At 43.6% G+C, this 24,892-nt stretch overlaps 2 protein-coding genes across 2 annotated transcripts; one reads left to right on the top strand and one right to left on the bottom strand.

Moving 5' to 3' along the window:
• Nucleotides 1-195: 195 nt before the first annotated feature.
• Nucleotides 196-10,557, bottom strand: myo1ha (myosin IHa). Its single transcript, XM_070964335.1, has 32 exons — nt 10,441-10,557; nt 7,246-7,380; nt 7,045-7,160; nt 6,726-6,924; nt 6,548-6,628; nt 5,896-6,075; nt 5,708-5,806; nt 5,508-5,621; nt 5,346-5,417; nt 5,144-5,263; nt 5,006-5,073; nt 4,798-4,903; nt 4,612-4,692; nt 4,430-4,521; nt 3,976-4,070; nt 3,835-3,881; nt 3,570-3,650; nt 3,097-3,202; nt 2,902-3,019; nt 2,668-2,781; nt 2,507-2,583; nt 2,355-2,423; nt 2,181-2,265; nt 1,928-2,090; nt 1,756-1,839; nt 1,576-1,669; nt 1,445-1,500; nt 1,229-1,364; nt 1,068-1,138; nt 680-777; nt 489-588; nt 196-397 (listed from the first exon to the last, which is right to left on the bottom strand). The coding sequence occupies exons 1-32, from the start codon at nt 10,444-10,446 to the stop codon at nt 371-373; spliced, it is 3,090 nt and encodes a 1,029-aa protein (XP_070820436.1). The 5' UTR covers nt 10,447-10,557; the 3' UTR covers nt 196-370.
• A 7,036-nt stretch (nt 10,558-17,593) lies between these two features.
• On the top strand, nt 17,594-24,892 carry foxn4 (forkhead box N4). The gene is made up of 10 exons (XM_070963795.1): nt 17,594-18,357; nt 19,012-19,112; nt 21,419-21,585; nt 22,185-22,297; nt 22,389-22,499; nt 22,708-22,835; nt 22,930-23,026; nt 23,117-23,324; nt 23,433-23,825; nt 23,923-24,892. The coding sequence occupies exons 2-10, from the start codon at nt 19,033-19,035 to the stop codon at nt 24,171-24,173; spliced, it is 1,548 nt and encodes a 515-aa protein (XP_070819896.1). The 5' UTR covers nt 17,594-18,357; nt 19,012-19,032; the 3' UTR covers nt 24,174-24,892.

Raw genomic sequence — 24,892 nt, 5'->3', positions numbered from 1 at the left:
TACAAAATTATGATATGGCTTCATTTTCAGAAATCTGAATTTCACATTCTTTGAAGCAGTTCGAGTCATGTTGAATGTTCTGTAGATTTAAATGTTTGGGTTATAGTTCACTGTGAGCTTTTACTAAATGTAATAGTAATGTGATAAAACTTTAACCTTATTACCTTGAATATTTTTGGTGGAAAAGTGAAATCTGTTGATTTGTTCGTAGATGATAAGTGTGTTGCTGTACAAAAAAAACAAACTCAGGGTTTCTAAGTGCTGCTGCTTCTGCTCAGGTGTGCTTCCTGTAGACATGTTGATCTCCCCTTGGGGGTCTCCTGATGAAATATGCAGGGGCCTCTTGTGTGCCTTCTCAGGCCTGCATGTGTTACCGTGTCCTAGCCCGAGTGGCGACCTGCGGTGACAAACAGCTTGATTCATGTGTGCTGATTCATTTTAGAGCAGAGCAGTGAGCGCGCTCTTCATCATAACAACACTCATCTCACCACCATGAGGTGTCCGTTCTTGGCTTTGTACACCATCGGTTCCTGTCCAGCGCTGAAGTCCACCGCGCTCTCTTTGCCTGCCTGGATTTCAATCTTGATGCTGAGAGTTGATGCAAACAGTCCAATAGTGTTTTAGATCGAAGCACATATCAAATCCAACCTGTTCAATTGGGTTGTAAACACAGACTCACCTGCCCTGAACCACTTTGATTGCATTCTGTTTGTTAGCGATGACAGAGAGTTTGGTCAAAAACTCAAACAAGTGGTCGCACCGCATCACAAGGTCCCCCTGAAACCACAAAATTATGTACAACCTAAATTACAAAATGTCATTGAATTCTACCTGGAAAATCTTTGAAGAATGCATGATTCAACATTTTCTTTTGTAAGCTTCCTTTCAGTAATATTCACTAGGATAAAACTTGAACACTGCAGAAAGATCCGTCTCTCTGTTCATTTGTACTAGAAACAGAACATCAGATACATTTATAATCCTTCTGCATCTTCCTCTGTGCCATATTGAAAAAGAGGCAGTTCTGACAATCCCAAATATCTGCTCCACATCACAGATCCACATACCTTCTGTTTAGGGTCCTCACATGTCATGTGGAATACAATGATGCCATCAGTCAAGTTACTGACCGAAATACCTGCAATGAGGAGATTACAGATGCTCTGTTAGCCCAGTGTGGAAACACCCCTTACAGCAGGTGAATTCTACAGTATCACGTTGTGCTGACCTTTGAGGGAGGTGTACAGCACCCTCTCTTTGATCTTGGCTTCCTCTATCACGTAGGCAGCTGTCTGGGTGAGGATGAGCTGTCGTGGCCTTGGTTTGAAGCCATTCCTGTCATATTTAATGACTGGGACGCTGTACTGCAGACGCACAGCACACAACACAGTGAGCGGTGCTTGATGTGATGCTGCTGTATTTCCTCTGAATGACATTTTATTACCTTAATATGCTCATTGCGGATCATCTGGAGGACCCTCATGTTTATGTCCTGTTCGCCTGCAGATATTAAACGATGTAAAACGTGATTGTTCAAAGGAAAATGAAATTGTGTGAATGTGTTTGATACTTAACTGATTCTGGTGTCCACAAAAGGTTGAGCGACACTCTGGGGATAGCTGTCCTTTTTGCCCTTGAAGATGGAGCTGGTGATGAGCTTCAGTTGAAGCTGAGGGGATGAAAAATGTTAAGGCGATCACAACAAATGAACGTATGATGGTACAGGCGTGTGGGATGTATTTATGTGTGTGTTACCTGTGCTTTTTTCTGGGGTGTGATTCCTCTCACATACTTGCGCACCATGAGGCGGTAATGAAGCTTACGCAGAATCTCTGACGTCTGGCAAGACAAAAACAAGCGCAGAGTTAAAATAAAATATTAACTTGAGTTTAAACTGGTTTATAATGAGGCTGAGTAATCGTTGTACCTCTGTGAGCACAACAGGTGGAGATAACCAGGTTGTTTTGTCCAAGACGCTCTTTGGCAGATTGGCTTTCAGCCTGTTCAGGTAACTTTGTCTCACAAAGGCCAGGTACTCGGAGTTGTCTGTGCTTTTCGCTTGCCCTCTCTCCATGTAGCCTTTGATGAATCTAAAATTGATTGTTAAATATTGTATCAGCGAGACTGTGGCAGTCACCCTGAGGAGAGCTGTGTAATGACACTTCCATCCTCTTTCTTACTTCTTGATGACTTTCACAGCCCAGGCTCTCCTCTCTCTCTCCTTCCGAGCCTGCACGCCTCTCCAACAAGTTTCAATTTTAGTGGCTGAGGACGGAAAAATATAATAGATTGTGTGTAATTGGCCTTTACGCACATAACAAAGCAGTGTCTGCATCATGTGTTGTGACGTTTACCAGCTTCTTTCTGTTTTTTGAATTCACCCTTTGCTCTGTATCCTTTGTATTTGGCCTGGAGCCTTGTTGCTGCAAATTCAGAGCAGGATGTTAAATGACTGTGCGACTACTAATGCCTGAAAATGAACAATAAGCAGCTGATTGGCACTCACCCAGCTCATGTTTACATTTCTCAAAAGCATCCTCTGTGGCGTAAAGCGTCCTCGGATGACGGATGAAGATTTTAGTGCTAACAAAAGGGAGAAATGAAAGTGTTTGTGGTTACTCCTGGTTTAATGTTTGCTGTGTTGTATTTAGGAAGCACTGCACTCACCGTCCCATTTTGTACTCATTTGGCAAGTAGCCCAGATGTTGAACCAGCACTTCCACTCCATCAGCAGGCACTCCTCTCCAGTGAGGCCAGGTGGCTGGGCACAGGGGTTTATATCTGTGAGATGCAGCAAACAACCCACTCAGCATGTTTTACGGCACTGGAGAGGAACTACTTAAACTGAGGTTTTTCATTTGAAAATCAAGCACAAGGTCCAGGCTGTGCGGTCCTTCATACCTCTTTAAGAAGACCTCATATTTGCGCCTGTATGCAAAGCCAGCTCGTCTGACTCTGAGGTGCTCCATCAGGCCCAGGTACTTCACCTGGTGTCTGATCAGCGCTTCGTCAAATTGACCTGTGTTTGAAAGAGAGGTGATCAGATCTCAACCTGTACCCAAAATAGCTACATGTGCTTTCTATCAGTTTAAGTACCTGGCTGCTTGGACTCATTGGACTTCAGACAGCGTATGTACCAGGCCTCCTTCGCCATGAGGATCTCTGTCAGCTTCAGCAGGCTGCTCTTAAACTGGGTCGCCACCTACAGACACAACACGAGGGTCATAATCCCCAACAGTTCATCTGTCAGATACATATGGCTTAATGATGACACAGTCAGGCTGCCACTGACAGAGAAAAGATGACTGCTCTTTGTCTCCGTGGTCACTCTATGTGGACCGCTTTGCCCCCCCCCCCCATTTTAATCTCTACATTGTGCAGACTTTTTCTCTTTGAAAATATGATGTGTTTTAAATTTATGTGTGCATAGTAGATTGTTTGGGGATAATCAGTGCTAGGTTCTGTTATGTGATCCATATAATCCTGCTCTTGGTTCACATGACTGCATAACATGCTTTGTTAGTGACACAGTTAAAAGTTATGGAGGGTTAAACATGTTGGGTACTCACTGTTTCTGGCCTGCGCCTGCTGTCTGAATCCACTGTGGAGAAGCACTCTCTGACTATGGCATTTTTAGACTGAGAAATCAGCTATGAGAAAGTGGGATAACACACATAGATCATAACAAACCAATTTAGCAGGTGTGACACTGTTAATTCATGGAAGTCATCATCAATGTATCTGCTGTGAAAAAGATCTGCGAACATGATTCACTACAAACAAATTATGCAATCCTTGATTTATATAACATAAAATGATCATTTGCAGACTTACATCTTTTATGTTTCTGTATAACAGGTCATTGTTTTTGTCCAGGAAACCTAAAATGTGCCCAAAAAAAGTCAGTTGAGAATAATAACAATAAGAAGGTTCAGATGTTTGAGTAACAGGGCCCGACATTGTGGTTTCTTTTACCCACAACACAGTAGGTGACCTCCCCGGCATAATGCAAGAGACGGAAATCTCCCCTCTCCAGAGTCTTACGTGTCATTTTGTCAGCCAGTTTGTGCCTGCAGTCAAAGAGGTGGAGAGAGACAGAGGGAAGAAGAGTGAGAGTGACCAATCCTAATCCTCTGTCTCTATTGGCTCGCTCACAAGACACCAGCCAGCAGAGCAGTGATGAATGGACTTCAGTGTTGAAGAGGGGCTCTGAATTACATAATATCATTTAGCTGGAGGTTGTATTTAATTAAAACAAATTGTTAATTACCAAATGTGCAACTGAAAACGTGATTAGTGTCCAATAGGGAAATTAGCAACTTTAATCATTTTTAAAGGTACAACTAAACATCTTTTCAACAAAGCGAGCTTCAACGCAGCTCCCTCCTCACGCAATGTTCTGCAGGTGTGCGTTCAGCTTTTTACTCACGTGACAAAGTGAGGGTGGTTTCCCATCTTTTCTTCCAGTCTCTCCAGGAAGGTGAGATCTGTGGCGTCTCCTGGCCTCAGACACTCCTCATCCTGCAGGATTACCATGAAGTGAATCATGTGTTACATGATTCACTTCAGCCTCATTGTATTAAATGCAGGTATAGTTCTATAAATACACACCAGTATCGATATGATTCCTCTGTGTTTCTCCTCCACCAGGTCACAGATGATCTTGTTGTTGAAGAACTGAACCGGCTCCCACTGAGGAAGAGTTACAAAGCAGAACGTGAATGGCCCAGTTAATGTAAACATGTCCTATGGCAGTCAATGGTTCATTAAGCTTTTATTTTGGGTTTGCAAGATTACCTCAATGTCCTCTGCTTCATATTCTTCCTGCTCAGCCTTCAGTGTCAACTGGATGAACAGCTGCTGCAGCTTCTCATTGCAGTAGTTTATACAGAACTGCTCAAAACTGAGGAGACGGGTCAGGACAAACAGGTCAAGCCCAGAAAAAAACATCATCACAGAATTAATGATAAAGCAGTGCCACAATGTAAGAAATATTCCTGCTTACCTGTTTACATAAAAAACCTCAAATCCATATATGTCCAAAAGCCCTATTACCGTCTTCCTGGAAGTGTCCTGATGAAAGTGTAAAGTCAGTAAATGTTTTGCGCCTGGGATTGGTCATTTGTCTCACACTCCTCCTCACCTTGTTCTCCATGGACTGGTTGATCCTGCTGACCAGCCAGGTGAAGGTCTGCCCATAGATGGCTTTGGCCAGAGCATCTCTGGCATAGATGGCGTGATCGACTGTGAAGGGGCTGAGGATCTTTGCAGGGAGACAAAATGTCAAACATCACATGGAAAATTGAAACTCAACCTCATCATAAATAAACTCAACACGCGTTCACCTGATCTTTTCTGGCTTCAATCTTCCTGTAGGTCAGTCCCTCTTGGAGACCGTGAGCATCAACTCCTAGCAGCTGCAGGGGAAAATAGCAGTAAGTGAGATTGTTTTTGGCTTTTTGTAACAATCCTGGATGTATAAAGACTTTTAATTTCTGTTTTCTTACATTTGAGACCCAGCGCAGCTCTGCGTTGTTGTTCAGGAGGGCATGGCCTTTACTGTCAGAGTCAAACTGAACATTCCCCAAGTGGAGAACGCTCGCAACGATCCCAAACAAGTGCTGCGCAGAATGAGAATGTGTGAGGCGATGCAAGACTAGCGGCGGTGTGGCTGAAATCTGAGCGTAAGCAGCAGCATCCAACTTACATTCGTGTTGATCTCATCAATGTTGATGATTTGCAGAGCATTTTTGACTGTTTTCCAGTCATTTCTGTCATTAATGGAAGACACAATGGCACATTCTCCCTGCCGGAAACAGCAAACAGAGCTTCAGGTTGTAAAAGTTTCCCACCGTCTCATAAAAATATTTCATTAAAATACGGTCACTGAGTTACTTGGGTTAGATAGTTGTAATGCTGGACGTCTCTCTCCAGACCCAGCTGGTGCAGCAAGTTCTCCTCTCCTCCCTCCACTATCTGGTAGAAGATGTGGAAGTTTCTCTCCCCGTGATTCTGGTGCACGACCCGCGACTTCTCCAGCAGGTAGTTCAGAATATGGCCTCCGACAGCATCCCCCTACGAGAATCATGATCCTGAAACAGCAGCTCTACAACTTGCAGAAAAAACAAAGCCTATGGTCCAATGGATGGATTTAGATAATCTTCTTAGGATCAAATATCTAGCTAATTTTTCACTCCTTCATCTAGAATTCATGTTTTTGTGCGAACAAATTCTGCTATTGTCCTTTCAAGGCTTCTGTATTATTATTTTTACAATTAAAATGCACATTTAAACAAAACATTTTATTAAACTGTTAAATTTTTATTTCACATATTTCCTCAACCCACAAGTTAACACAGACACTGTGAATGTAATTTTTGGGTGATGGGTTGCAGCTGAGGAGGTTAAATTACTGTTTTTATTCACATTTGTAAGAACCTCAGTGCAGTCTGAAGGAGACTAATGCTGAGATTTTAAAACAGGAGAACTCATAATTTATTAATATATTTTTCGGATGTTTTGGATAAATCTGTCCCTTGATTCTCACCTGGCTGTCAAACTGAATGTCCATGTACTTCCCGAACCGACTTGAGTTGTCATTTTTCAGTGTTTTGGCATTGCCGAAAGCCTGTGGGAAAACGCCACATTACACAGACTCATTAACGTTAGCATGACCTGCTTTTTGGTATGTCATTACAGTGACAAAACATGAATAACCACCAGACCTCGAGGACAGGGTTGGACATGAGCATTTTGTCCCTGACGGTGTTTAGTAGAGTGGTGCTGGGACAGCTGACAGCGTAATACTGCAGAATCTTCTTGGAGGCCTCCGTCTTCCCGGCTCCGCTCTCACCAGAGATGAGGATGAAGTGATTGTTGAACTCCGTCAGCATGGTTTGGTAGGCGTTGTCTGCCAAGGCGTAGCTGTGGGGGTGCAGAGCAATCATAATCTTTAATAGGTGAAGACTTGACTTGCTTCTAGTTAGTATCAAGAGCTTTTGGGTTTGTAGAAATATTCAGTTTTCATTCCGATTATGCACTCACATGTGTGGTGGAAGCTCAAAGAAGTTGATGCCCATGTAGAGCTCCATCTGTTTCTTATTGTAGATGTCCAGCTCTTTGTATGGATTGACAGACACAAGCAATGTGCCAATGTAGGTCTAAAGGAGTGGATTAGATGGTCAAATTAATTGTTAACATGGATTTGTTAACAGCAGGGTTTAAAAAGTCCTTTCCCAGACTCACATAGATGAGGTCATTGCTGAAGCGTTTCTTGAGGTTGCTGAGGAAGGCTACCTCTGTGGTTTCATCCAGCAGGACAAAATCCTGGATCCCAACCCGGTCCCTGGCCGTCAGGGCGCCCTCCATGTCCAGCTGACCCTGTGCAACATGCTGTATCAACCATAAGGCTGCTAAATGCACAACCTAAGAGTCCAAATTCTTGATATATAGCATCATAATCTGAAGATTCCTCTATTTTAAAACACATCTCATATTCAGTACTTGGCAATATTTCATAAATTTGAGTTTGTTTTTATCAATCAGTGTCTTTATCAGTTCGATTAATTGTAAACTTTAGAGGAAGCGAACTGCCAAAGCAACAATAACACATTTTACGTGCATAACAATGACTTTCAAAATTCTCAGCCTGTATTTTGACAAATGCGGCTGGATGAATGAATGTTTGAATAAATGGCTCCATGGGGGAGGACAGAGCTGAAAAAAGCACCAGAAAAAGCACAAACATGGTCCCTGTTAGTTCTATTGAAATAAGAGGTCTGGAGGTCCCATGTGTCTTTGAAGCAAAGCTCTGTGATTGTGCAGACGAACAGACAGAAGCTAATGATCGCTACACAGCACACAGGGACCTTGGCTGCCGGCCCGTAGTTCACTAGAGCTGACGCACCAACCAAACACAACACACTGTGCAAATGGACTCGGGGAGCCCAAAACAGCGGCACATTTAAGAGGCATAGTGGGAAAAATTCCACCAGTCTGTTTTGCATTCTCAGTACCAACACTTAGACCAAAGGTTTTCACAGCTTTTGTTGGTTTTGTATTTTTCTCTCTCTCTCCTTTGGAAGCAGAAGTCCTTTGATTCTCAACTCTCTCTGTAAAAACATTAAAAAAGATAATCCATTGGATCTAATTGACACAAAGCCCTCCGTCCCCCCTCCTCCCCTGCCTCTGTCCTCCGCCTATGGCCCTCATTTCTTCTGAGAAAGGCCAAGTGTTTTTGTCCTGTAAATACCACGGAGCAGAGACAAAAAAGACGTCTTTAAAATGCAGTCTACAATCCATTACACAAATTCCCCCTGCATATCCATTCAGTAATTATTCATTAGAAAACATTTAACGTCACAGTGAATTTCACACTAGGCAGTCGAAACACAATGGAGGAGATTTGGCCTATTTTGGGGTGAGGAGTTGGGGAGGGGTTGGCTGTACAGAGGAAGGGTGAAGGCGAAGGACGGGGAGGAGGGGAGCAGTATTTGTCTGATCTGAGAACCTCTGAAACGGGGCCGTCTTGAGACAACGGGACAGACTAAATAGTGCAGTAACGGTCTGTGCCCCGCTGCTCGCTGTGACACTCATTTAGTGTGCCCCGAGGGCGAACAATAGAGGCTTGTTCTTAGCAATCCTGTGCTGTAATTTGGACTTCATTACTTTGCTCACACGGGGCCCCATGGATGGATAGAGGAGGCTAGTCAGATGAGAGTGTTTTTTTCCACCTGTCAGCCCCTCACCCCCAATGCTCTCACCCCTCTCCTCAACAATACCCTTCACCCCGTGTCCCCACCAATAACCCTCACCCGACCCCCTTCCCATAGCTGCCCCCCCCTCCCAGCCACCCACTTTAAGCCAATGAGACAGGTGAACAATATCATTGAAGGAACCCTTTTTTGGACGTCAGAATCAATCTGGCAGTGCGATGGTAGTGGTGCTGGTGTGGGGTATCTGTGACACCCCCTTTCTTCATGGGAACAAACTTCTCTCAGGGCAGCACAAACAGACAATATGCTGGGACAGCGTGACTTAGGGATCTGCCATACAGTATTACAAGTAATAACATGAACAGATAAGCTCCTGTCAAGAGGAGGATTAATGAATTCAGGGGTGATAATAATGCTAATGTCTTAGGCTTCCATTCAGTGCGCTGACAAAATCTAAAGGTTTGTTGTTTTCTATTCAGGTCTCCTTTGGTGTCCTGCAGGTATTTCTTTTTAAGAAAGCTGTCTGCAGCATGCAGAAGTGTTTCTAAAGACACTGTGCTCCAAAGGCCTAACACTGGATGGGCGTTCTGAGTGCAGGATGACAAGAAAGTCTGAATTGAAGAAAGCCCCTCACCATATATATATAAAAAACTTCCCCTCATGCATTTGTTATCTTTAGCTTTATACAATACAAAGCAAGTGATTGTAATTCTATAGTTATAATTAAACAGCCCAATCTGATGCAGGGGAAAGAATGATTATATCGTGAGTCCACAAAGCCATCATCAGATCAGGTGAATTGCCCTGCTACTTCAGAGCACAAGCAATTGTATTTTAATTAAGAGATGGTCCCTCGTCTTGGTCTAGAGTGTCAGTGTTGCCTGAGACAGAGTGACCTCATCTGTGTGAGGAGCGAAGGTAGTTTTAGAGAGGGAGGGAGGGGGAAGCTGCTGCTAAGACGCAGCAATTCATCTACCAAGAAACAGGAAATTTTATTAATTTATGGTTGTATCGTATCTTAAATCGAAAGGTCCTCACAAGGCACTGCGACACTGTTTTCACGTTTGGTTCAGCTCAGGTTACACTGACCAGACACCTGTTGCCCAAAAGCATCTTAAAGCGAGCAGTTCAACATTTTGGGAAATAGCCTTATTCACTTTCTGGCAGAAAAATGGATCTCACATTTGTCCATTAAATGTGAAGCTGCAGTCAGTTAGCTTAGCTTAGCACAAAGACTGAAAACAGAGCAACAGCTGGCAAATTGTAATTTTTCCCTCTCTTGTGTGCAGATTAAACAAATGAGATAAAACATGTTAATTAATGAGTGTTAGGGCTGCTGGTATGCAAATGTTGTTACTCTCAAACCAATCCAGGCTAGCTGTTTCCCCCTGTTTCCAGTCTTTATGCTGAGCTAAGCTAACCAGCTGCTGGCTATATTTCCATATTTAACTGGATATAACAGGGATATCGATTTTCTCATCTAACTCTTTGCCAACTGTTTTTTCTGACATTATGATCAGTCATCTTAGCGCTGCAGTGAGACTAAGATCATCTTTGCCTTCAGATGCTTTTGAAAAACTCACCAAGCAAACATACACACTAATCTGTCAAGCTTCCTGTACCACCTTTGCAACTGACAGCAGCCACAGGATAGTATTTACGTAGTATACATGTGTAAGGGGAGTATTACATTATATTCTTTTGCAGCTTGCAATAAAACTCAAACCTGCATTTCTGAAGTTGTGTTAATCGGCTGTCAGATGCAGAATCTCACTGAGGATCCAACGTGGGAAAAAAATCTCTTCCCTCCAGAGAAGTTAGACAAGTAGAGCGTGTCCTCCTGTGTCTGCCTGCATGGAGACAATCAGTGAACCTGTAAACACTGGATGGTTGACAGTTAGTTGGCAAAAGTCCAGCTTGTGAAATACTGATAAAAAAAACACATTTACTGTCCTCTCCCCTGCTTTGTCTCGTGGCTCATTCATGCACTATGCTGTAGTAGTAGTAGTGTCGGTGATGCTGCGTGGAGGCCCGTGTGCACATATGCTCCTCCACATCATCCTGACCCAGGCTCTGGGCACTGTGGGTCGGGTGCTTAATCATTCATGCCGTGGGAGGTGGAGGGACAGAGATCTTATTCAGTGCTTACCTGGGTATCTACTGCTCTACTGAGTGTAACATAACGGTGCAGAAACAAGATCCAAACCGCACCAATCCAACCATCCCCCTTTCCCTCTCCTTCTCTGTTTCTCCTTCTCTCTCTAAGCTCCATTACATCACCACCAAGAGCTAAAAAGCCCCCAGTTTCCCTGCTGGCATAGTCTAGGTCTGGTTACTGATCTTTGATTAGATGGATACATTACAGGCTCATCACCAACTGCTTTATTACTCAATCTAACAATGCTTGTCAGGGGGGCACCATTGTTTTGAGCAGCAGTCTCAGCTGCCAATGCTCAATGCTTGAGTAAAATGCTACTGGGTTCATGCCCAAATGCAATTACCTCATTTTTTGCTTGGGTGAAAACAATTATCAGATAACCCTCCTATGATAGCATTCAAACATCAGAAGTGGCTGTGCAACATGGAGGAGGACCCGCTCCACTGTAGACATAAAGAGCTCATTCTAACGTAACGACAGCACAACTATTCTTATTTTCACCTAATTAAACACTAATGAAAACATAACTGTGAATATTATGTTACATTTCTGCCTATTGAGTCCCATAAATCACACACACAGTCTATTATTGGCTATCTACTTCAAATTTCAACTGAACTTTATTGTACACAAGAGAAAATTTGCCTTGCAGCCAAGTGAAGTACAGAACACACACATAATAATAACTGCAAAACATATGCAAGTTATGTAAAACATCAGAATCTGAATAAGTTGAGGATGTGTTCACGAAAAAGGATTTTTTTCACTGCTCTCAGTGTAATGACACAGATATACAGAGAACAGCTAAGAACAAGGAACAGAAAAAGGTTCACCTGAGTGATTGAGATTCACCCTCTGGGGATCATGAATGTCTGGACAGAAGCTGCACTGTCATCCCTGGAGCCACGCTGCTAGCTCAGCTAAAAATAAAGCTGGTACAACTGTGCAAAGGGGACAAGAGTCTCAGTATTTTGCTTAAATGCATCAATTATTGCTTTTAACTAAATGCTTAATCACTCACTGACTCAAATCCACTAACAATAATATAAATATGCTGTTAAACTGGTGGATTTGGTACAGGAATTCTAATTTCTTGTAAATACTTTCTAATGAACCAACTTTGCCCTGAAGTAGCTGCACCTTGTGGGGAGCGACTGTGCGGGAATAAAGACGTGTTTACTTCTGTAACTTGGTAACCGCCGCTCGAAAACACACACCCTCCAAGGTAACACAGGTGTCCATTTTCTCTGCTCTGGTGACCTAAAGGTGTGAAAATATCAGGTTTCACCCATTTAATGGAGTGATTAATATCTGAAAGCTCTCAGTCAGTTTTCTCTGATGGGTGACCACTTGTGTGTTGAACATATTTGAATTATTCACTCTCCACTCCAGAAAAGTTGTCAAGGTTACCTCTGCCGTCGCCCCACCTCTCCCCCGGCCCAGCAGCCCAGCAATGCTTGTCCAATCTTAACAAGCTTTGTGCTACCCACTGGGCTCTGATTCAGCACGAGACCCGGCAAATCCAATTACACAGGAGTCAGAGAGGTTGATTTTCCCATTATAGATTCCATGCTGAGAATGAGAGCTGATGATAACACTCACATCACACCACTACTGCCCCCTCTCTCTTCTCTCCTACTTATTTTGTCTCCATTTCACTGTTTCCCTCCCATTATGTCTCCCTCTCTTCCTATCTAATTCCTCTTTTCCCAAAGACCTTCTTTCTTCCCCTGTCCCTTTCTTTGGATCTCTCCTTCTTTCATAGTCCATTATTCTAATTTTTCAGAGCAGCGTAACGAAGCCTGGGCCCCGTCATCATTTCAGTACCAAAATGCTGGGTCAGTGAGGTTACTTCATACCCCACATTGGACATTTTTTTCAATTACATATCATTTCTGTCCTGCTTAAGAGATGAGAGGTATATATAACATCATTATGATCCTCTTTCTTATTATGTCCCATTTTTTACGCACTGTACCTTCAAATATTGCAATGCATTACACTTGATTTGACTATTTTCTTTCCACATTATCCACTTACACTCCAGGAATAGAATATTTGTCAGCTTGGATAACCTCTGAAAGGTCACTGCAAAAACTAAATGCACAGTAATTCAGACAACTTGACTTAGGGGTGTCTGAGTGCCATCCTTAGGGGACACTGTGTGCCTGCTGTGACACATAAAAAAGTTACTGAGAGCTCTCCTGGAAATGAGGCTCTTTTACACTCAATCGGCTGTGAAAAAGAAGAGGACTTTTGCTCCATCTTTACCCTTTAGGGCACTGAAAAGGACTGACCTCGCCTCAGAGAGGAGGCTTTGGTGTTGACACAGGTCACTCAAAGGTCAACACCATTGACCTCTCTAAACCCTCATGAGAGGGTTTTCTGTGATCCCTAAGGACAAGAGGATTGTGAAGTCCGGCGGTCTGTCCGGAGAAGTCGTCTGCCGTGGAGAAGAGACAATGGCGTGATGGGAGCTGCGGGGGCATTTTTGCTTGACCGATACTGACCAATACTCTGTCAGGGCTTAAAACGTCAGCGCCTAGGTTTGATGCAAACTGATGGCTGATACATAAAATATCAAAAGTACCCATAATGCACAAAAATGGCTCCAGTAACTGTTATATTTTTACACATTATGTGTGTATACGCATTTTGTATCATAAAATCTTAATCAGTAAAAGTATCTAGTAAGTAAAGCTTTCAGTTTACATGTTGTGGAGTAAAAAGTACAAACTAGCATTAAATGGAAATACTCAAATATGTCAAATTTGGACAGAAAATGATGCAGTCAGCAGTCTGAGCTCATTCTTGTTAAAGGGTCAGTTCACCTGATCACAAAAAAAATAAATAAAAATTACATTAGTCCCTCCAGCCATCATGTTCCTTTTGGTTTTATTTGTGATTTTTGGTTTTGAAATCTCCACCTCTGAGACTTCGGGCTATTTTCACAGAGGACATTTTGTCACACTAAGAAAACAGGGGCATAAATAGGAAAATTACTGACGGCTGAGTTCCATTTAGCTGCTTCAGTTTCAGGGTCCTGGTATTGTGCATGCTGCCTCTCTGTCACATTGTTTGCTGTGAAAATTAAACTCTAGTTTTCAGAGTTCTCTGTGAAAGCTGCTAACTGCATTAGCCATAAGACTTGTTTTTCTAATGTTGCTCCTGACTTTGGAAAATGTCATTTTAAATGCACCGGGCACCACATGTTCTCCTCCACTCGACTGAGTAGCAGTGAGCTGCATTGCATTCAGTGGTAAAAATCTAAAACTGTCTATTTGGCTAAATGCTGCTGGAGATGATGTATTATTTTTGTTCGTTTCTCTTTTTATCTGTGATTCGGGTGAACTGACCCTTTAATACAACGGCCTGGAAGTCATTATGCAACACACAAGTTTATTATATCATAAGTTCAGCAGTGTTGAGCTGCACTTTGAAGGTTTAACTGTTCCGTTATATTATTGTATAGAAGAATGTCCTATTGGCTATAAAGATGTGACGGAGACACTCAAATTAGCAGACAGTGAATGTTACATGAACAGCTTACTGCTGATGTTGTGAAATTTAATCGCTGCTTTGTCGCGTCTTCCCTCTGTGAAGGTGTAACTACACTGAAACCTGTTGTCAGCCGTCTCTGACTGACTGACCTTTGACAGGGCAACCTGAGGCCTGACAGTCTGGACACTCTGCTCCATCCACGTTGAAGCCTCAGTGAGAAAACAAAGTCTTTGGCAGGACACGGGTGCTGCGCCTTGGCTAAGCATGGCTGACAGCAGCTTCCTCTGTGTGGCCAGAGGGTCACTCTGGGTGACGTGTTGTTCTGGGGGACACTGTGTCTCTGCCTGCAGAGCAGATTAGAGGGGTGAGCTGACCTCGTTCTCAGAGGGGCTCATGTGTTTTGAGTAAACACTTGGTGCAAGACAAAAACACAGGCTACAAACACAGGCCAGCCCTCAGGCGGTGATCCCATTGTTTCCCCATTACTCCTGAACAGGCATGAGAGGGGAGAGCCTTCACTCTGTGCTCCTGAGCTGCAGGGAGTCCTCGTGCTCTCCCCTGAATGCATCACACGGCCAGGTTAAGCTCTCCGAGCTGCCCACAGGTCATTGCCATTAACTTCATACTAAACATGGCACTACCTGGCCAAAAATGAACATTTTACCTTATGTGTACAAGGAGCAGCTGCGGCACAGCAGCAGGTTGTCCACTAATCGCAGGGTTGGTGGTCTGATCCCCAGCTCCTCCTTTCCACATGTCAAAGTGTCCTTGAGCAAGACGCTGAGCTGCAAATAGGTCCTGGTGGTCAGTCCATAAATGTGTGAGTGAGAGAGTGTGTGAACGAGAAGACACTTTGGATAAAAGCACGATATAACTGCAGCCATTTACCTTTTAATATCACGATAATGCTGATATCCACTAAAAGCTTGCCCAGGTGCACAATAAAAACACCTTACAACAGAATAGATAACAGTTTTCAGAAGCTCATAATGTTGTTTTTGCACTGCATAACAAATTATGTAATAATACAGCAAAGGGGCAAATACAGGAAAACTTCACTGGCAAAGAAAAGCAGCTGAGACAAGACTCTTCACTGGATATTTGCTCGTAAACATCTGAAACTGTCACCACTGAAATGATCACTGACCTGATTCAAACTTTTCTCTCATTAAACACCTCTGCAAACTGCTATCTATTATATTACTTTATTGTAAGCCGTTCCTGTGTCCCACCAGCTGTGCATGCTTGCAGTAGAAATTAAGATAATATCTTATATATAATATCTTGTCGATAAGGATCCACTGGTGATCATGATTCTTCTTTGCTGGTGGAGTTTTAGGTGTTCCCATTGATACAATCCAAAAGTGTGTAAACATAAGTCAAATGCAAAGACAGCTACACAACCAAGTGTTAAAGAGCATTAACAACAAAACGTACTGTCAGTGTTACACTATAGTGTTGATGTATTAGTATGTATTCAGTACTTTAACGTTGCCATCAGTCATGGTTCAGCTAATTTAACTGCTTTGTGTACGTTTGGTAGTTTAACCTCTAACAATGGATCAAATTCTATGAACTGATCATATGTTTTTGTAAAATGTTAAACCTTAATTTGAAAAGCATCCTTGTAATGACAGCTCTTTAATAAAAGCAGTGAACTGAAGAGGACAACATTTCTCTGTGAAGTGGTCCAGAAGTATAAAGTAGAACAGAAGCAGAAAGTAACATAAAATGGAAATACTCGTGTGCAGTAAGTACAGTTCTTGAGTAAATATACTGGAATGTTTTCATACTACAATTATCTATTGATCATTAAAATAGTTGCAGATTATTTTTCTCTAGGAAGATGTTCCTGTTTTTTTGTCCAGCCCCTGCAGCTGACACTTATCCAGACTGATTTCTGAATGAACTGTTCAAGGACACTTCGGCCAATGTGAACCAGTGGCATTTATGTGCAGGGGTCATCCTGCTCCTCAGGTGAAACCATCATCATCATCATCATCATCATCATCATCATCATCATCATCATCATCATCATCATCATCATCATCACTGCTGACCTACAGTAGCTCACTCAGTATGAGCCCAGCCTGCCCGCAGCGCCTCCCCCGGTTCCAGCTCGTAACCCCGCGGGCTTTAGGACCTCCAGGATGCGCTCTCTGAGGACGGTCTTGTTTTTGTCCGTTACGTTCATGCATGTAATCATTGATTGTGCCTATTGTGACAGGCCGATTTACCATCTGTAGGGTCCCATGGGGCTGATGCTGCTGTCACTGCAGTCTCCCTGCAGACTTGAAGGAATTCCCCTTTAATTTCCGGCCGCAAATTTTAATCTCCTGCAGGTTTCTCATTGAAGTCTGCTGTTAGAAGACCACCACACCTGCTTGCGTTATCTCACCCAGAGCAGGCGTGTTCACTCCTATCGCCCACTCCAGAGTCATCCATGGAGATGTTTAAAGTGAGAGATATCATCCCTGCAGTTACATAGCAGTGAAATGTGGGAGTTCAAAGAATCCTTTAGATTAGAAATACTTTATTTTTCTCAGAAATTGTGGGAAAAGTCATTAAACGAACAACAGCTTTCGCAAACTATTCGTCCCTTTTCATAAAATTGAAGCACTGACACTTATTTCCTCGACATATAAGGATACTGATTGTAGTGTGAATTATTTTCCATTGTGCCTAAAACTCAGTGAAATGTGTATTTATAATGAAAACCGGCAGGAAGTGTTTTGTTTTGTTTTGTTTTGTTTTGTTTTGTTTTGTTTTGTTTTGTTTTGTTTTGTTTTGTTTTGTTTTGTTTTGTTTTTTCCACAATGCAGCCTGAGTAAGGAGGCGGTGACACAGTAATTTCTTATTTTCTGGATTGGTGAGTTTTCTTTCTCTCTCTCTCTCTCTCTCTCTCTCTCTCTCTCTCTCTCTCTCTCTCTCTCTCTCTCTCTCTCTCTCTCTCTCTCTCTCTCTTTCTTTCTTTTTTTTTTTTTTTTTTTTGGCTGGAGTGAACCTGCTCTCCAGCCATGTGTGTGAGCCTTTGCCGCCTCCTGCTGAAGCCCACCCGGCCCCCTGCCCTCCCTACGCGCCTCCCCGGCTCTTTTTCCCACTGCTGAGAGGAGCAGGACGCGGCCACAGCGGCGGGAAGCAAATTATCTACAAGCACTTCCCTAAAAAAAAAAAAAAAAAGTTCACACTCACATACACACCACACCACAAGTAGCGACTCACACCGTCTTAGACCTGATGGAGGGAGCTTACTGGGAATAACCTGACAGGAGGATATAGCCCAGTGGAGCAAAATGGATATTTAAGGTTTATTCTTACTTTTTTTGTTTGTTTGTTTAACTCAGGTGTTTTTTCTGTTGCTTTCATTCCGTCTGTTCAGTCTGGTTCAGCTATTTTAAACTACCCAGTTCTTTTGCCTTTCTAATCTAAAAACCTTAACAGGATTCAGGCCTGAACTCGTGCGTTTTGCGTTTTTTTAAGGCGCACATCTTCACTGGAGGAACGAACGCACAGGATAGTGTAAGACAGGCAGGGAACTTCCGCTAAATATATCATCTCATCTCTGTCATAATCATCCAGTAAGAGGACTACAATGTCTGGGTGGAGTATGGCCTGAATTTTATTTTAAACAACTCGTGTTTGGCTGCTGTTTGGGTGCAGTGGAGGAGCGCACTGTGACGCAAAGTCCCCCCCAAAAAAACTGAGAGAAAAATAAAATCTCAACATCGCAGCTCCTGCTCCTGTTGTGGGGAGTGTGGATGTTGTCGGGACTGTTAACAGGCACTGCATTAACAGCAGCTGTCAAACTCATGGGACCCTCCTGCCCTGCGGGCGCCTGGGAGCGCCGCTGAAGTCTCCACTGCGCATGTCAGAGCGCTGGACAGCTCCAGAGAGGGAAATTTAAAAACGGTTTTTGGAGCATCAAGTGCAACACAGTGAAATACAGTACAGGGGCTCACACATTCTTCAGATCATCCAAAACAGGTGAGTTGTTTTTTTTTCTTTAATGATTTCTCTCTTTCAGCATCATAATCTTTGTAGGATTGTTGCTCTTTATGAGAATGTTGGCATTTTAATGATTTTTAGCCTTCAACCACAGTTTCTCTGTAGGCACGTTAAATGATAAGCCATTTAAATCAGGGCTGAGTTAATGTGACCAAGCTGCTATGTAAACATTTGAGCTGGATTCTTACTGAACGCAAGCTACGTTATTCTGTGTATTCTGTGTGTTTTCATTAAATGAAATTAGGGAGAGTTCAGGGGAACAAAAAGCATTCAAACAGCAAAATGAGCTTCAGCCACAACAAAGGCATTCTGCATTCAAACAGACATTTTATCAACTCATCAATTCATTTTTGAATATGCTCATTGCTGTGTTCATTAAAATATTATATAACATGTTATATAAATGTTCGCTGACCTGTAAAGCTCAGTTTTAAATGGCTGCTTTTTATGGAGAACTTCATATTTTCAGAAATAGCACATGCTGCTCCACCATATTTATCTGCTGAGGAAGCCACTTTTTGAAGCGATGTTGTTAATATTTTAATAAATCCTTCTACATAGCTTGTTGATTTCAGCCTTATTTAAGCCTCACTGGAGGTGGAAAAGTTTGTTAATTAATTTTTCTCGTCGCAGAGGTGCCACATATCCCAGGAAATGATAGAAGGCGGAATTACATCCAGGATGTCAGGAATAATTGAGAATGCTGGGCATCATCCGTCTCCACAGGACTACAGGTGAGACTTCTGATTTAGATCAGGACAAACAGTCTCTGGCACTAAACAACTTTTTTTTTTTTTCTTTTTTTTTTTTGGTGTCGCATCTTGTCAAAAAAACTCAGGATCAAATTTGAGACGCCTCAATAGATAAAAGGCATATTTTCTATTAATCAAACCCTTTAAGGTGTTTCCCAAATGGTCATGGAACAAACTGTCTAACCCCACTTTGTTTCATCTAGAGGTAGATGGACAGCTCTTTTTGTGCATGGGGGGTTTCATGAAAAAGGAGAGAGAAAAAAATCCTGAAGAATAAATGATTTTCGGTCTGAATGGATCTGTCAGAAACCATCAGCTCTGTTTACACTCCCGCTGTCGGCACACGGAGAGCCTGAGCCTCTTGGCCTGCCGGCTCAGGGGGAGACGGGGCGCTCTGGGTCACCAGTATGCACAAGTGGCTCCCAATTAGAAAAGGAGGGAGGGCGGGAGGGAGGGAGGAGGTGCAATATTTTGTGTTGCTGAACCTCTGGGAAGGCTTGGATGATACATGGAGACACCAGCTCAACATGTTTTGCAACAGTGAGCAATTTTTATGCTCCTGGTAGCGAGAGAAGGGGAGGTGGGAATGAAAGCCCATTAATGTATCATCTATTCTATGTACTGGGCATCTATAATGCATCATTTCAATGTATCAGCAACAGCAAATATTGTACATGCTGTAGCTTTGATTCACTTTGTGTGCGCACAGCTACTTTTGAGCTTTTTAATGTAAAACCAAAAGGACAAAAAGCCCCTGAAGCTGCACCTCTGCCGTCCCTCCATACTGTATAACATTCAATCTGTCAAGACTTTCAGATTCCCCTTGAACATTTATTTCTTCATTTTGTCAGAAGTGAAAGAAAGCTCGCAGCAGGCGGGCAGAGAAGAAGACAAAGAAGAGGTACACTGAACTTCAAAGCCCCCGCTGAGATACTTTGCAGGGTGTTAAACTTCACAGCGCCACCTGCTTCAAAGGGACGAGCCCTCCACATCATTTACATGCAGAGGTGTTTGTGGACGTGTGCTGCTGATTCCTGGCTGCAGCGATGGCACCCGCTCAGACGGCAGACACAGAGCCCTGACCTCAAACTACATTTGCACCCCCTTCTGCCTGAGGCTCCGTTGATTTCCCCATTTGGGGGAGGACGGGAGGGGGTTGATGGTGAGGGCAGGAGGGGGGTGGTTAGGGGCGGCAGTGAGGAGGATAGAGGCTGGAAAGGGACAGGGAAGCAGATGGCATCCTATTTGTCCCTCTTATGTGAGGGCTGTCATTCCAGCAGATTAATGCAAGGGTCGGGTGAAGAAAAGAAACGACAGAGACAATCAAGGAAGGGTCTGGGGAAGACAATAGAGCCACGTGCCACTGGGCAGATTTGTCGTTTGGGACACAATAGGTGATCATTTTTCAATAGACAAGGCCAACTGTTGCAGGCAACATGTGCTGCTGTCCCATGTTTCAAACGATCTCATGCGTTGTTTACTTATGATTCAGCCAATGGTTAAGGCGAGAGCGTGGTCACCTGACACAGGGTTGATTTTTTTATTAGGAGATTTGGTGTGTGTGTGTGTGTGTGTGTGTGTGTGTGTGTGTGTGTGTGTGTATGGGGGGGTTACTCCAACACTGTCCACACACAAAGCAACTGAATAGCATGTGTTGTCATAGCGACCCCAATTACTAAACCCTTGCACAGAAAGTGTGTGTGTGTGTAGAGAAGACTGGAGAGGATTCAAGAGGATTCCTCTCTTTTCTTTCTTTCTCTTCGAGGCTCGCCACATAAAAGACGTAATGACTGAAAGCTGATTGGCGCCGGCAGTGCAGCGGTTAAACCGAAATCCTACTTATAATCCAGTTTATTGCAAAGCATCTTGTGGAGTTATGGGTTGAAGAAGGTGAAACGTGAAATAAAAATCTGGATTTATGTTACTTTTCAAACTTGCATTGGTTGTCATCAAAAAAGAGGTTCACTCCTAGGAAGAAAAAAAAACTCAGCAGATGATTTACTGTGAATGGAAAGCTTGTTTAACTCGCTCATTGTTGATTAAAACTGCCTCTGCTAAATAACACTTGGAGTTAATCTCCTTCTGGTAAATCCTGGATGGCAGCGGCTTCACTCAGCAGCTTTCATCTGTTTCCACACATTCAGACTCATTACACTGATTTTGACTTTGACGGACAGAATCGTCTATCAAGTGTTTAGATTTAAATTCACTTCTGGTCTTCGTGTGTCTGAGCTGACAGCCGTGTTACCCCTCCCGACCTCCCCCCTCCTCCTCTTTCTCCCTCGAAGGCTTCTGACCACGGACCCCTCCCAGCTGAGGGAGGAGGACCTCCCTGGGGACCTGCAGTCTCTGTCATGGCTCACCTCTGTGGATGTGCCCCGACTACAGCAGATGGCTGATAGCCGAGGCCACAGTAACGGGCCCTCCCAGGGCAGCCTGTTGGAGCAACAGACAGGTGAGGTGACAGGGAGGGGACGGTGCAACATTCAAAAACAGCATCATCACTCTGATTGGCTAGATCGGGACTGCTGGACTCTTCTGGATTTCTTCCCTTAGCAGATATGAACACAGTTTTATGAGACTATCCTGAAAGATACAGACCAATGAGAATACTGAAGAATACCTCAAAGATCAATCCAGATGCACAGCTGTGGTGGGTTCTGCTGAAGTTTGAGCTATGAGCTTTTGCCCACATTAATATTATAACGATTTTATACTTAATAAAACTCAGCAGCAGCTTATGTTTCCAAACGTAATGAAAGACAGACCCACAGGCCTTATATTGAACAGTTTAACTGTCATTATGCAGAAGAAAGAAGCTTTAAAGTCTGTAAATAGTTGTAACTGGTCATATCCTGTTTTTAAAGAGAGGCTTCTGCTGAGCTTCTTATATATGTTTTGGTGCTATGAGCATCAGAAACCAACCACCATACTACTGATTTACTGTTTTTTTATCTTTAAACCTCAGAAATCACACCATATCTATGAATAGAAAGTAAAAAAAAACCTTCAGGTGAGATCTAATGAAGTCTCCGGTGAACTTTCTTGTCACAGCTCAGCTGAGCAACATGACGATGACGGCAGGTCAAGGCTCCATGCTCCACCTCCAGAGCAACATGCAGCACAGCCCTCTGGGAATCAGCATCATCAACACCCACAGCGGAAGTGTGAGTTTTAAGAGCATGGCAAGAAGAAAAATCTGTGTATGTGTTATGACGCTTATAAGGTCGATCAAACATTCCCGTATGTGCTTCCCAGATGTCTCCATTCTCCATGAATGGGCTGCCCTCTCCGGGATACCAGTGCCCTACCTCAGTCTACCAGCCCACACCCCAGCAGGTGTACTCTCTAACCCAGACTGGACAACAGGTACCATACTGATAACCACAATGCTGTTCTTTTATATTTTGTTTAATCTCTCTTTCATAATTGCATCATTCCTGGGCCTGGACTCTGGACTGGGCCTTGGTTTTCTTTGGTTTCCTGTCTGGACCTCCTACATGGTCCTTTATACTAGATTAAAACAGTGAATCTGTCTGTGATATTGCTCATCATTTTTCTCTTCTTGTTCTCGTAGTGTTCAGCTGGTGGGCTTTATAGCAATGTCTCTTTCAACAACCAAAGTCTATTCACACAACCTCGCCTGGCTCCTCAAGACCAGGAGCTGCAGCCCAAGTCTTTCCCCAAGCCAATCTACTCCTACAGGTCAGACGTCACTTATTTAAATAATCTCCAACACATCGCGTGAATTTCCTCTGAACTACATTCAAATGATTGTTTTCTGGGGATTTTTTTTCAGCTGTTTGATTGCCATGGCTCTGAAGAACAGCAAAACTGGCAGCCTCCCAGTCAGCGAGATCTATAGCTTTATGAAGGAACACTTTCCTTATTTCAAGGTATGATATTAATACTAAAGAACAGGAATGGAGGAGAAGGTTCATGCAGATAAAGAATGGGACTGATCAAACACTGCTTGCCTCCTGCAGACTGCACCTGATGGATGGAAGAACTCAGTCAGGCACAACCTGTCCTTAAACAAATGCTTTGAGAAAGTGGAGAACAAGACGAGCAGCTCGTCCCGTAAGGGCTGTCTGTGGGCACTGAACCCTGCCAAAATTGACAAGATGGAGGAAGAGATGCAGAAGTGGAAGCGCAAGGACCTTCCAGCCATCCGCCGCAGTATGGCTAACCCTGGTCAGAACTTCATTTTGTTAAATGTAAAAGGTCTACCGCCCGACCAGGCAATGAGTCATCAACAGCTACCAGTGTCGTTAGCCTGATAATCTGTCCTTTTCCCTGCAGATGAGTTGGACAAACTGATCACAGACCGCCCGGAGAACTGCAGACGTAAGGCTCCGGAGCCCGGCATGACCCGACTGCCCGGCTGTCCCACTGGCCTCCCGCTACCCGTCCCCTCGCAGATGCAGCCTCAGCCTATAGTCACGCTGTCCCTGCCCTGTTTACCCATGCACCAGCACCACCAGCTGCAGGCCCAGCTCCAGGCTCAGGCCCGCCTGGCCCCCATGTCCCCTGCCCCGGCTCAGACACCCCCCCTCCACACGGTCCCTGACCTTTCCCACAGTCCGCTCACCCAGCAGTCCGGCAAGCCGTCAGATGATTTCTACAGCGTGCATGGTGACACACACACAGAGGTGGATGCACTGGACCCTAGCATCATGGACTTTGCCCTTCAAGGTAAACACACGTATTTAGGCGTCAGCCCTGTTTTTGTTTGCTGGATAACTGAAGTGTTGTTGCATCCGTACACTAACCTCCGAATCTATCTGCGTAGGTAACCTGTGGGAGGAAATGAAGGACGACAGCTTTAACCTGGATGCTTTGGGTACCTTCAGTAACTCGCCCCTCCGACTATCAGACTGTGACTTGGGAACAGCCAACCTCCCTCCAGTTTCCACTGGAGCGAACCTGCCGCTGTCAGATGTGCAAGTGACGGGCCTCTACACGTCCTACGCCACCCAGGATCCCCTGTCTTCCCAGTACATGGTCACACCAGCCAACAGCAAGCCCATCGCCCTGTTATAAAGCAGCTGAACTGTCTCTAACAGAGTCAACCTGATTTATTCAACTGTGTGTGGATATCCGTGGACGCCGCGTGAGGTCACAGTCCAGTGCATATCACACTGCTTTCCTTCAGTCTGCTGGGAACTACCGGGAGAGGGTTTTAAAATCATTTCACGTTCAGTCCACAAGAAAACTGCTCATTAAGAACTAAAACTGCTGGTAAATAAAGAGATGGCTGTAAGAAAAAGTATGTAAGACTTAAAATATCTAGCTTTGCCAAGCAAAGACTCAAAGTCTGTATGAGTACAAAGACTCTGTGTGGAGATGTATGTGTAAGTTAGCATCCGCCAGTTTTTTCTACTGTTCACTCTGCGTTTTAAAGCCCCACCATTCTGTAGCTCCCTGTCTATTGTCTGTTGTATTGTGCTAGACATTATTGCTGTGATGTTTTATTTATATTTATAAAAGGCAGCTGGAGAAGGTGATGACTCTATCAATCTTTTGCTGTATATATATTTGAATGTTTCAAATTGCTATCGCCACAGAAAAGCTTTCTTTCGACTGTATTTACCCACTTCATTCCAAAATGCGGACGTGTGCCAACACTGAGTAATCCAGATTTTACAACATAATTCTTTTACACACTGTGATTAACGTGTCTCAAAGTCAGATGTGTATTATGCTCATTAACTTGATCATAATAAAAATCAAATGGGTAAATAAAAGAAGTTTCTTTTGCC

Source organism: Chaetodon trifascialis, chromosome 6, assembly GCF_039877785.1.
Source record: "Chaetodon trifascialis isolate fChaTrf1 chromosome 6, fChaTrf1.hap1, whole genome shotgun sequence".
NCBI lineage: Eukaryota > Metazoa > Chordata > Actinopteri > Chaetodontiformes > Chaetodontidae > Chaetodon > Chaetodon trifascialis.
The sequence above is the reverse complement of the archived record's forward strand: the minus strand, read 5'-3'. Positions and strand labels throughout refer to the sequence as shown.

What these genes read in the sequence shown, in the direction of transcription:
- myo1ha (XM_070964335.1), bottom strand. An exon ending in TCAGCAATGACCTCATCTAT is followed by an intron (nt 7,161 to 7,245) that starts GTGAGTCTGGGA and finishes CCACTCCTTTAG; the next exon opens with ACCTACATTGGCACATTGCT. An exon ending in TGTCCAACCCTGTCCTCGAG is followed by an intron (nt 6,629 to 6,725) that starts GTCTGGTGGTTA and finishes GTTTTCCCACAG; the next exon opens with GCTTTCGGCAATGCCAAAAC.
- foxn4 (XM_070963795.1), top strand. Translation starts at nt 19,033, where the DNA reads ATGATAGAAGGCGGAATTACATCCAGGATGTCAGGAATAATTGAGAAT. An exon ending in CCGTCTCCACAGGACTACAG is followed by an intron (nt 19,113 to 21,418) that starts GTGAGACTTCTG and finishes TCTCCCTCGAAG; the next exon opens with GCTTCTGACCACGGACCCCT. An exon ending in CCGCAGTATGGCTAACCCTG is followed by an intron (nt 23,325 to 23,432) that starts GTCAGAACTTCA and finishes TTTTCCCTGCAG; the next exon opens with ATGAGTTGGACAAACTGATC.